This window comes from Anguilla anguilla, chromosome 1 (genome assembly GCF_013347855.1).
Source record: "Anguilla anguilla isolate fAngAng1 chromosome 1, fAngAng1.pri, whole genome shotgun sequence".
In the NCBI taxonomy this organism is placed as follows: domain Eukaryota; kingdom Metazoa; phylum Chordata; class Actinopteri; order Anguilliformes; family Anguillidae; genus Anguilla; species Anguilla anguilla.
The window spans coordinates 25,892,153-25,904,696 of record NC_049201.1 but is presented as its reverse complement, the minus strand read 5'-3'; the positions used below and the strand labels follow the sequence as shown (position 1 = coordinate 25,904,696).

The window sequence follows — 12,544 nt, the reverse complement described above, 5'->3', positions numbered from 1 at the left end:
GATGTAATCCAATTAAAATATAGTTCTATTAGGAGAATTCATTCAGAGTGGCCATATATGTGGCTCAATTGATGAAAATAGGCAATATAAAACAAAATAAATATTACAAATTTAATACCTATATATTCTATATACTCCTCCCTGTTGAAATCATCCCTGTCCACTGGATGTGTCACTGCATTCTTCAAACAAGCTCATGTCGCCATCCTGCTAGAAAAATCTTCAATACTCTGCTATTCTATGTACTATCATCCTGTCTCTCTTCTTGCCTTTCTTTTTCATTAAAGGAGAGCAGAACAGTCACTGGTAGACAGTAGAAAGGGTAACTGATAGAGAAGGGCACAAAGCTGAGGAAGGAGATGCTTGAGAGTCTTTCTACACCACAAGTCTCCCATCTTCTTCCCTTACTCTTTTAAGCCAACCAACCAACTCCCTCTGCTTATCCCTCAAAATGACCCCAACATGGGCTGGGGTCTCAGCATAAACAGGCAGCAAGCTAATTTGTAACAAAAACAATTGCTATGCTAAGATATCCGCATTAGGGAAAAGCCTTGCAGAGGTTGTTAAATATGTCACATTGGCATATTCACAATTTATTGGAAATCAAAATGAGGAAAAAACTCCAAAACAGCAAGGTCAGTAACTTAGGATAAGAATGTTATTTGAAGACTTATCTTCAAAAAAAAACTTATCAACAAATAAGCGTACATAAAATGCCTTCTGCAGAACTGTAGCCACTTGTTACTGACAGTAAAAGCATGAGAAAAACCTGTAACCATAAAAAACCCTCATTGTCAATGAAACTCATAGACATTACCGTACTGGTGCTTCACATCAGTGAGAGGCTGAGGCAGGTAGGCAGTGACTAACATTTTCTTTCCCCCTGTCCAGAGCTGGATAAAATGGGTTTTCAGCAGGGCCGAATTACATCTGGATGAGCAGAGCTTGCGGGTCATTTTGCAGAGCCAGCTCTTTTGTGAATCTGTGAATCTTGCTGTTAACACAGTCTCATCAAAATGTATTTCATTCGATGTTTTTTTTCAGTGGGACAAGCTGATGTCATGCTTAGTTCACTGAATAAATGCGTAACTGTGATTTCACAGCCCAGATCTTTCCAAAACATAAAGCCGACGCACCTGTTCTTTCGACTGGAGTAGCACTGAAGTGTGGTATCCGCACTGGTGACGAGCATTTCAGTAAATTTAAGTTAGTTTAAATGAGTCAAAATCTAAAACTATATCCCCATCCTAAATGCCGCTTAAAGGCATACTATGCAGATTTTATTTCCACCCCTCGCTCCTGTGCTTACATTCAAAAACGTCTCCTCCGTTCTCAAACCCCGTACACCCCCAACAAACCAACAAAAAACCTAGATATTTTGCTCTGGCTAGCTAAGATGGTAGCTTTATAACATTGCATTGCAGACTGTTGGAATCCTATCTCTTACGAAAAATGCAGCAATATTCGATAGCAAAAATTCAAACTTAGCCGTCATATGCAGCAAGGTTACGAGGTAGCTAGCTTTAGCTTAGTTGCTAAACATAACTGAATTTAGTTAGCTAAAAATGGAAGCTACATAACCCGAATGCTGACCAGCCACTTGGACAATCTCTCCAGCACTAACCTAGTTGAAAACTCACCACTCACTGTAGCCAATCCATAGATGATTCCTCTTCTTCTTCTACTTTTTCTTCTATTGGTCACACATCCCACAAAGAAAAAAGAACCACACCCAGAAACATCCAAAGACTTTTTAGAATAACATATAAGCAAACAAGCAAGGACTGGGCAGAAGTGCACACAGAAACAGATGCATCTTCATCGTAATCAGCCAGCGCATTATCATAATCACCGAGCATGGTTGTTTTATAATATTTTCAAGGTGAATAATATGCCTTTAATAATACAACATTCTCCATCTCCCTCATGCACCTAGCATGGCATTAAACTTTATGTACAATTATGCATTGACTGCTACTATCGATTGTGACCCTAATGACCCTGATGGGCTTTATATATATATTTTATATGTACACAGCTATGCAAGTCACTCTGGATAAGAGCATCTGCTAAATGGCTACACAATGCAATGAGTTGCTTTTTATTTCACCTCAGCGTTGCCACAGAGACAAAGCCTGAATAGCTCTTATCCCCCAGCCCCTCCAAATCCCTGCTCTGGCTTTAGTTTCTGCTCCAGTTGGTCATCATCAAGGCTCATTATAAGAGGCCAACCCAGACAAGAATAAATTGTTCTTTTACATAATCCCCAGGGTTCAGGTAAGGGTCTGTGACTGTGGCCTGGATTCCTGGCGATAACTGGCATTCATTTGGAAGAGTCAATGTTAAGGACAGACTTAATCCAGGACTGAGATTTTTTGAATTTTCAGGAGAATTCGAAACTACATTTGCCCGACCAGACAAAGGCTTCAGAAAAATCCAAAGTACTTGGGAGGACTGGAATCGGTAATGGATTCAAAAAAGTCTAATATTAATTTTGGGTCAATTCGGTACAGCATGAGTGTTATGCGCAGAGCCTGCTCGAGGCTCAAGGAGCGATTGCAGACTGGGGAACCAATCGCCACAGATACATAAATAACAATGCTTACAAAAACAAGCATTGTCTTACATAACTTTAAACTTGAATTCTATGGCCCAGGGACGGCTGTGGACACAGAATAGCTGTATAAAATGTTTATGCCAGCAGCCAGCTCTGCCTATGCACAACTTTACAGCAAAAATAACAAAAAATGTTTAAAAGTTTAGAGCAGAACACATGCTACAGGAGATTTGGCACAGATCGCTGAAGAGGTGTACCAACCACTGATCACTTGTATCCTATGGGTATCTGGCATGTCCCTGGGAGGACTGAATACAACGGAAACTAAAGGAACCCTGGCAGACCTAAACCTATCCTATAGTTGGCTGGTGGACTAAACCAGGCTCAAACCACAATACTAATGCTACAGGGCCCAGCCTACGCAAATAAGTAATATAAGCCTGAGAAGGGCTCTTAGTATTCCTCATAACTGCTTAGTTGAGGCAAAAGGTCTTGTTGTTGTACTCCCAAAATCTCTTTACTTATTTCCCAGGAAAAGAATGACTGTAAAACCTCTCACACTCCAAAGCCTCTTGCAGCTTTACTGGGGTAAAAGAGGGATCAAGTGAACTAACATGAGACTCAGCTTAGTGTTTTGCTCCTTGAGTGCATCTCAAGAAGATCCATACGGTTTACAAGCTGAGCTTAAACAACAGATTCCCGATGGCAGACGACATACACACAAGCATGGATACACACACCACAACAATTATTCAAGGTTTGCCTCAGAACACCCTCCATGTTGAAAATAAAACAATAACTAATCCCAAGGACATTTAGAGAGGAAACCCCCTTCATTTCTAAGCAAGCAGCGAGTCTAAGCAGGCAATAATTTCATGATAATACGTCTCTAATAGCGATTGCATCTAATTGCTTGCATATAAAAATGGGGCTTTTATTTTTTGGGTTTTGACAGTGACAAAGATCTGTTTCCCCTGGGTGTGCATTACATCTCTGGAGAAAACAACAACTGAGACAACTAAAACGGAATTTCAACAGAGAATTGAATCTCTGATAAAAAAATTAAAAAATTCTGGTCCATCACATGGGTGTGGTGTTAGCATGATAGAGTGGTAATTTTAGACTGGGTATAAAAAATGGTGAGAAAGCAAGCAAGTCTCACTGTTCCACACAGGTTTGAGCTTCCACCTTGATGACTGTCATTGCACATATTCTTGGTGTTTTTTTCTGGTGTTTCTGGATGTGTTTTGCAGTGATTCGCAGTCACAAGCCCTGTGACTCAGCTGTGATCTCACCGTTCCCACAGATGCTGGTTTAAACTTAATCTGTGCTGCAATATCATTCCCTACTGACAGGGTCACCTGCAGAGGCTGATAATTGAGGTTCAGCTGAATTTGCATAGCTTATAAAATGTATTTTTATTTTGATGACGAATCCATTTTTGCGTCACTGTGAACCAAACTTTCTTTCCATGATCTATGTTATTAAAGGATAAGGCCGGCGTTATTTTATATTTTTCTTATGATCCACATATACTATGAAAAGACCCAAACTCACAACAAATTTATGCTGCCAACAAGTATTGTCCATCTAGCTTACGCCAAATTTAGCCAGTATCCAAGTAGTCACAGAACTCCACTGTTGTCCAAAAACTATTAAACCAAGTCAAAGAGACCTACTGTTGAAACAACTTCATGAAGTGACTGTGATTGCTTTTTTGATAAGAGGACAGTTTCTGGACCAACATATTGCAAATAGTCCCGAAATGAAATATTTTCTCCACTTTGAATTAAATTTGGAAAGAACTACACGGGTCATGTTTTTCACGATAATAGGCTGTGTGTTCTGAAAATGAAAATATGCCTTCCTGAGCTGTATTTCATTTTAGTGCACAGTTTGAAAGAATGGCTTCCTGGTTTAGCAGTAAGCTAAACGGGGTAGGAAAATGTCATACAGCAGCCTATTGTGAGTCGGACAGAAGCATCATTGGTCTTTCCACAGGATATGTTGACAATAATTAAAAAACTGACACCAGCCTTATCTTTTAAAAGCGCATTTAGCATCAAAACTTTTCAAATAGCGAAGCAACATTTTTTGCCTGTTACATTTGTATCAGGAGGTAATTACCCCATTAAGTAATTTATGTCACCACATCATTTGCATGTCATTTGCATAGCTACAGCTTTTTCTACCAATGAAGAGAACGTGGCTGAATGGCAGAAAACTGACCAGACTTGACCAGACGTGTTTTTTTTTCATATTTACACATCGTGTAAATATGAGTACTTCAAGATTCCAAATGATCCTCATCTTATTTTTGACCAAAATCACATCGGACAATGTTTTTTATGCATTCTGTAAAGTTCTGAGAGCTACATAAAGTTCCCCCTTTTACCTTGTCAAGTCCAATATATGTCCTTAACTGTCCTTTAAATAACAACCAGCAATGTTTTTGACACAATGCAAAAAGGTGATCCTACAAATGCAGGGAACCCTGCCACTGCAGTTGTAAACACCAAAAGTTGTCCAAGCCAATTTCTTTGTAATGTTCTGATTGTCATGCATTTTGATCCCAGTTTTGAGTAGAATGTAGATTCTAGTCCACGATCTGATTCTGAGGACATAATAAGCATGCACTAGAAGCTTTTCAAGTTGATTGCCAAAACAAAAATCAAGTACTTCAAGTCAGAATGGTGTTATTTTAGAGGACTTAATGTTTTTCAAGGAGCACTGGGACATCTGTGGAGCACACTTGCTGGGCCCCTCCCCCCCCCACCACAGAGGCCCCTCCCAAAGATCGACTCACCTGGGGTAGAGACCGACTCCCACTTCCTGCAGCTCTCCGTCACTGATGCTGAAGCAGTTGCAGGTCACCTGATTAAGAAACAGAAGGCAAGTTTTTACACCCCACAGAAGACTTTCACACCAGAGAGGGAAGGGCTGACAGGAAACACACATCACAGTGACTGAGACCCCACCCAATGGGAGCAGTGCAAACGGATTTATAGGACGCAGTGAAGACACAGAAATGACATTTATTTATTTTTTTACAACATACCACAGTTAATGCAGACTTGATTACCACTGGGTCATACTATATGTCTAAGGCTTCCAAAACTAAAAAGAAAACAAAAATAACTCAGTGCAGTTGAGTGTACAGGGCAGGGGTGGCCATCCCTTATCCTGGAGAACCGGGTCAGCTGGTTTCTGCTGTTACTCAGCATTTGATTTATCAAAGTAATTTTTTGCAAAGCTAATCACTTATTTTAAAGCAAAAAACAAAAACCAGCACAGCCTCTGGTGGCCTAAGGGGCCGGGTTGAAGGCCCCTGTGAAGAGCAAGCCTCCTCATTTACTCTGGGGCTGGGCTTCAGTGATACACATTACAGCATTTTCAGCATTTTGCCCTGACAGTGGTCTTTGACCACTGTAGCACTATTGGGTTTCAGGAGGAATGGGAGGCCAGAGTGCGTATGTTTTCAAATGGCCACCATCAAATTAGGGAGGGCTGGGGGCACTGGGGTTTTGCTGAAGGAAAAGAGAGGTGCACTGGTTGATTTTGGTTTGGGGGGGGGGGGGGGGGGCAGGGTCACAACTCATAACACATTTTTCTATGAGATTAACTTTCACTTTGTGTTTCTTTCTACTCAATTAGTAAAACATAAGGAAAACAGTATGGTTTTCTTGGCCATAAAAACATGCTGACAAAACGCATTGAATCTTATGCTTACTGCTGATTGTGGACTCAACTGTGCTCTAGGCGAGCGCAATAAAAACGCCTTCGATGCGCTCCAGTCATGAAACATATTTAACCATAATCTCTGTGACATACATGCCCCGAGAGCGTCGAGCCTCCCTGAAGACGAGGCTAAAATACTCTCTGCCGACTCCAGCCTCAGATTCAGACCGCTTCTTCCCTCGAGCACAGCCGAGAGGGTAAACAAGTAATAAAAGCAACTCCTACAGGGCAGCGCGTACGAACGCGAGGGGAGAAAGGAAACGCACAGAGGGGCGGCCACGCTCATCAAATGATGCCGATATCGCTCCCGCCTCAATTAAATCGCCATTTCTGGAGCCCGACCGTGAAATTAATGGCTAATGTCCACGCCCGTGCAGTCATGGAGACGGCTTCTTGAAGCCGCGCCAGCCTCACCCGTCTTTCATGTGGAGCGCGCGAAAGGGTTCGCCTTACATCTTTTCACGAACGGCGCGGCTCGGGCTGCCAAATCGGTTATATTAGAGCTAATATTAAGCTATCGGGTATCTGCCGCGATGGCCCGCTGAGGTCTGAGCCGGAGACAGGGGGGACGGCGCGTCTGGGTGACGGAGCCACGTTACCTGCCGTTACCCATCCGTAAAACTAAACCCCCTTGCAGAGAAACCCCCTCCTTCCCCCCTGACCACAACCCTCCAGGCGACATCACCCTGAACCTGACATCAAGGAAGACCGAGAGACCGGATCCTCAGATCCTAAATGCCGGTTATCCGGTTACAAAAAAGCTCAGGCGGCTGTTCACCCGCCAGTTTAATTAACGCTAACCGCCGGCGTTTATGTTTTCAAACGGAGCATAAAAATTCTAACTGCGACAGTCAATACGCGACTGGAAGATAAAGAAGGCACTTACCCAGATCTTAATTTGCTCTAAAGTGTAAACATTAAAGGTGTTGAGGTGTCACACAGAAAATGGCCTTTGTGTGAGGATAAGACAATGTTTTGATACAGGGATGGTGTTCACACTGTGTCGCCATATTAGCCTATTAAACATTATTAAACAGACTGAATGAGTGAGTGCCTGGGTCAGTTCAGTCAAGTAATGGAGAACAGGCCTATTTTTATGATAAGGTGATTTATAAAATGTCAGGAGGAAAAACATCATATATTTCCTCTAAAGGATTAAGCTAAGCTATCACAGAGTGACTTGATCATTAATATCAATTAAACAACACATTGATCACGGTGGGTTTTAGAGATGTGGGTATACGCATTTGTGAGAGTTTCGAATCTGATATGACCTTTACAAGATATAAAATCCATTAAACTTAATATTCCTAAGAAGCTATAGAACAAGAACAACCTACACCAAAACTGCAGTTTACAGTTTAATGCATACGAATATGAGTGAACACAAAGACGCATCATTAACTTACAGTAATGGTGAGACCTGGGTTCACATTAGCTTGCCCTTCACAAAATGCAAAACTTGACAAACACAAAGCTCTGAAACAAAGCTTTTGTGAATTTGTAACTTCAGTTCTCTTCTTTACTTCCTGAATTCGGAAAGTTGCAGATATTTTAAATGTGGACTACGCAAGGCCACTGCAGTATCAGATGTGTACATCGTACTCCCAAGCGCAATTTGAGGGATTCCGGGTTTACTAGAAGCAGGGAAGCATGCTGTGTGAAGGCTGCCTGCTGGTGAATTCTACTCTGCGCTACATGCTTCTAGTAAGACCTGGGCCCACTCACACCACATACACTGGGAGTGACTACTGAATGAGAATGAGAAAGACTATGAATGAGAATGCACGTCCTGTGTTCGGGGACGAGCTTGCGTCCAAGTCCATGGGAAATTAAAGCGACTGTTACTTGAATATGGGGCTCAGAGGGATAGGGAGCTTTTGGAAAGTAAATCCATACCGTTGGCTGTGTGTGGGAAGCAGCCGTGGAGGAGATTCACAATAAAAGCACAGAATTTTGGAGAAATGTTATTACGGATGAAAACCCAGTAAACGTCCCCATATAACAGACGGCTGAGAGGCTCAGCTTAGCTTAGAGCATTTGTACCCGCCTCTACAAAAAACGCCTGCTCTGAAACGCACCCAGAAACGGCACGTGTGTGGAGCAGAACCCGTCAGAGGGAGGCGAAGCGCTCTCGTGCACGCCAGTCGTTCCTACACACAAAAAAAGCCATCTGCTCAAAACGACGAAAGCGAACTGCCCAGCGCCGCAGCTCCAAACTTCTCCAGCCGTTTCCAGAAACGGGGACGGACTGACACGCTTTGCACCTCCAGCAACGCTGGTTTCAATCGCGAGCAGAATCATTTGGTTACGAAGCGATTCCGAAAAATGAATATATACAAAATGTAGGAAGGGAAATAAGTTCAGATTGATGGATATTTTGTTCGTTGGGGCGGCCAGGTTGAATGTCAGGAGAGGGGTTTGATCATATGCTACATTCAATGATGAAAAATGTTACGACGGAGACATCTCCCCCTCCCAGTGCTAATAAAGAGGCTTTTCTGTCTGCTGTCTCAGTCTACCTCCCTCCTATATAACCTCATCCCTACTCTTCTCTTCGTGCAATAAGGGAGAAGGCATAGAGCTATGATTCAAATCAACAACCGTCCTTAACTTTCACACAAGTTAAACAAGAGTTTTTTTCAGTTTATTTACAACTATTTTATGATTAATGTATTTAATGAGCTGCTGATGTAGGCAGTTCATCTTGTGATGAATGTCACCATTCCACCTTGTACAAACAACAAGGTGGTAAACCCCATAGTGTGTAAAGATGATGAAAATAAAGACCTTTGGTTGAACTTGAATTTGCTTGCACAGCTCTGAGGCTACAACCTCAGTGTAACGAGAAGACCTTCAGGTAACTGCAATTAAACTGCAATGTTTTACAAGCATATTTGACAAACATATCATTACCCCTTTGATACCAAGCTGCATAATCTAGTGCTACCAGACCAGCAACTGCAGTACTCAATAGATCAAACTGCTGCTGTGGTACTTCTTTCACAGTATCATCTAAATTAAAGGGGCATTTGACCCAAGAATGAAACTAAGGTATGTTTCCACTTACCTGGAGTAATACCTGTCTATCCAGACAGTTTCGATAAATGTGACAAGTTTTGTAGATATTTGCTGCCGCTCACTCTGATAAAATGGGCCTCATGGGTCCATCTTTGTGTGCCCTCAAAGCACCAAAAAAAAAATTTTTATTAAAAAAATTCAACGGCAATGTCTCTTTCCAAATATATTTCCACAGTTAGTCACAAACATCCACAGAACTTAATTTGTGCAGTTTCATTGAAAACTGCCTCATCTAACAAAGTACACTAACGGTGTATATCCAAACAAAGTTTGAACCAAACCACGCCATAGAATGTTGCAGTTTGTGGTACTAAAACCCAGAAGTGAGTTAGCATTTTTGACGCATGGGTTCCCTCTATAGATTTCCAAAGCTTGATGTTGATCAATGCAGAAAATAACATCTGTAGTTAACACAAGCCTAAGTGAGTTTCAAGTTTCATTATATGACATAAATTACATCCATTAATATCTCAACCATGAATTTCGAAGCAGGTACGTGCTTTAATAAAGTAAGTTTCTAACAAGTTGCTGTATTGAAACTACAACAAACGGTTACATTCTGCCAACGTTACATTACCACCACTCTAGTTTCATACTACTCTGTCTGCATGACACTTTGCACGGATATACAAGTCTATGGGATATACACAGTTGGCGTACTTTGGTAGAAGAAGTAATTCTCAATAAAAACATGCACAAATTAAGCTTTGTGGATGTTTGCGAGTAACCGCTGGATTACATTTGGAAACAGATGTTTCTGTAAAATCTTTTATATGTAGATTTTTGGTGCTTTGAGGCCACTCGAAGATAGACCTATTTAGATGGACATCTACTACCCTGGGTAAGTCTAAACACACTCATTTCATTTGTGGGTGAACAGCCCATTTAAGTCCTTTTTGTTGCATCACCACATGAAAATCTAAAAATCTAAACTAAGACAGAAAACAGAACAAAACTAAAAATCTTTAGAGCACCCGCCCCCCCCCCCCCCAGACTAAAGCGTTCAGTTTTCACTTTTGTTAAAGTTTCTTTATTTCTTTTAAAATAAAATCTTTGTAAAATCTGCAGTACTCGAAATAAACATTACAGCTGAATAATTAGGATATAATTAGTGATTAAGGGCTGGTTCAAAGAGCAGCAGTCAATCAGCAGCAGTACACTATACCCTTCGCTTCAACGTCTTCACAAATAACAAAGCCTGTTTCCTCCGAGAAAAGAACTTAAGCTTAAGATGATTTTCACTTTCTTTTTGTTCCAGTGACAGCTTGGGGAATGAGCCGTCTGTTAGGAATAAAGACCGTACAAAATGTAATCTTTATTTTCCAAAAGAAAATATCAGCCCGCAGCTTTACAAGAAACAATCCCCTTTTCTGGGTATTAAAATAACACACACACACACACGCACCACGTCTCACACACACTCAGTTGCAGTGATGGCATTTAAGCTCATTTGCATAAGAAATTTATCAGGAAAGTCCCCATTACAACAAAATACAGTCTGCCTCTTACTGTGTTCAAGCTGAATATCTGGTCTTCACTCAAATGCAGCGCAAACCAATTACATGTGTACATGTACTGACTTTATTGGTTTTCAGTGACAATTTCTTAATTTCTTTATCCTTCACACTACAACTGTAAATGCCTTGACAATGTTTTTAGGGCAAATTTCACATAAACATTCCAGAATATGACAAAAGAAAGAAATAAAGAGAGGAAATGAACTGGCTAAGAGCAAAATAAAGAGACGACAGATGGTTCTATCCAGATGGATAACATTTGAAGTGGATGTCCAGTTACAAACAGGAACTGCTCTGTACAGAATGCACCACAAACATCTGACAGAACGAGCCAGCCAATCCTCACAGCGGTCCCCCACTGTAGCCAATGCATTCGCAATGCTCTCTTTTTTCTGCAACAAACAACAAAAAAGAAAATCCTGCTAGCTTACAAAAAAAAAAAACAACCTGGAATTCAACAGAAAACTCAAGCCCAGCTACAGCCTCCCCACCAAAATAATTGGATACAAAATCCTTGGAAGACTGTGCAAGCAAACCTAGTGAGGACATGGCACAATCTCTATGCTCATAGGTGCCAGAGGCCTGCTCTACATGCCCTGCCGTGCTGTGACAATGCATGTCTGGCAGGCTCTCCGAGTAATAAATATTTATTCACTGGCATAATTATGGCACATAAGCGCATAGCATATAACCGCATAATTTAAAGCAGGGGTCCCCAGCTCCTGGGAAAAAAAGGCTTGGGAGTTGTTGTTGATCAATGTCTATTAGGTTATTGGCATTGTGCTGTAGCAGGAAAAAGAAAAAAAAGAAAAAAGCAAAGCCAATTGGATGCTGGGATAAATAGGCAATAAAACTCTGAGTGTAAATCAAAAGGAGGTTATATCGACGGTACACAACGCTTTTGTTAGAGCATGCTTAAGAATATAGTGCGCACGTCTGCAAACTGCACTATAGACATCAAAGCTCTTAAAATAAGGAAGAAGGGCAACTAATTTGGCTCCTGGCATTGAAAGTTACAAAAAAAAGAACATACTTAATCTCACCAGGCTTAGCATAAGAAGACAAAGGAGGGATTTGATTGAGGTTTTCAAATCTATAAAAGGCATTAACAAAATGAACTACAAAATATTTCTCAGGCTGAGTTCCGTCAAAAAAAAAAAAAAAACGAGGCAGCATTGGTGGAAGTCAGCGAAAGGTAAATTCTAGAAGTATTCTTGTGCAAATGAGAGCCTTCAATGTGTGGAATAGGCTGCAAGGTCATGTAGTAATAATCTTCCTTTGGGTCAGCCAAGGCTTGAAGCAGTGCTGGATATGCTAGTTTGTAGGTAAATGTCGAGCCTCTGTGGGCTGAATGGCCTGTTCTTAACAGCATCTGTTCTTATGTACTCAGGGCCTGCAGTTTTTTATTTTCATCACAACTCAGCAACCAACACAACCAAATGAGGTTAGCCGTGTAATTAAGTCCTTAAATTGATCAATTATGCGGTGAGAAACAACTAAACCCAGTAGAATTTACAGCTCTCCAAGGGTAGTACGTGTGATATGATTGTTATGCTGTATTGTCTACCCTGAGGAATGCAACAGGTATACCTGGCTCCAAGCCACGCCCACGGGTGAGAGACCGGAATCCTTCCCCTTTCATCTTCCGTCA

General features: G+C 41.3%; 1 protein-coding gene across 2 annotated transcripts in view; it reads right to left on the bottom strand.

The window, feature by feature from the left end:
- smyd3 (SET and MYND domain containing 3) overlaps positions 1-12,544 on the bottom strand; it is a 194,080-nt gene that overhangs the window by 45,785 nt on the left and 135,751 nt on the right. For both annotated transcript variants that reach the window (XM_035398656.1, XM_035398740.1), the window contains exon 6: positions 5,364-5,431. In XM_035398656.1, the coding sequence (XP_035254547.1) occupies positions 5,364-5,431 (68 nt within the window). The remainder of the gene's footprint in view (positions 1-5,363; positions 5,432-12,544) is intronic.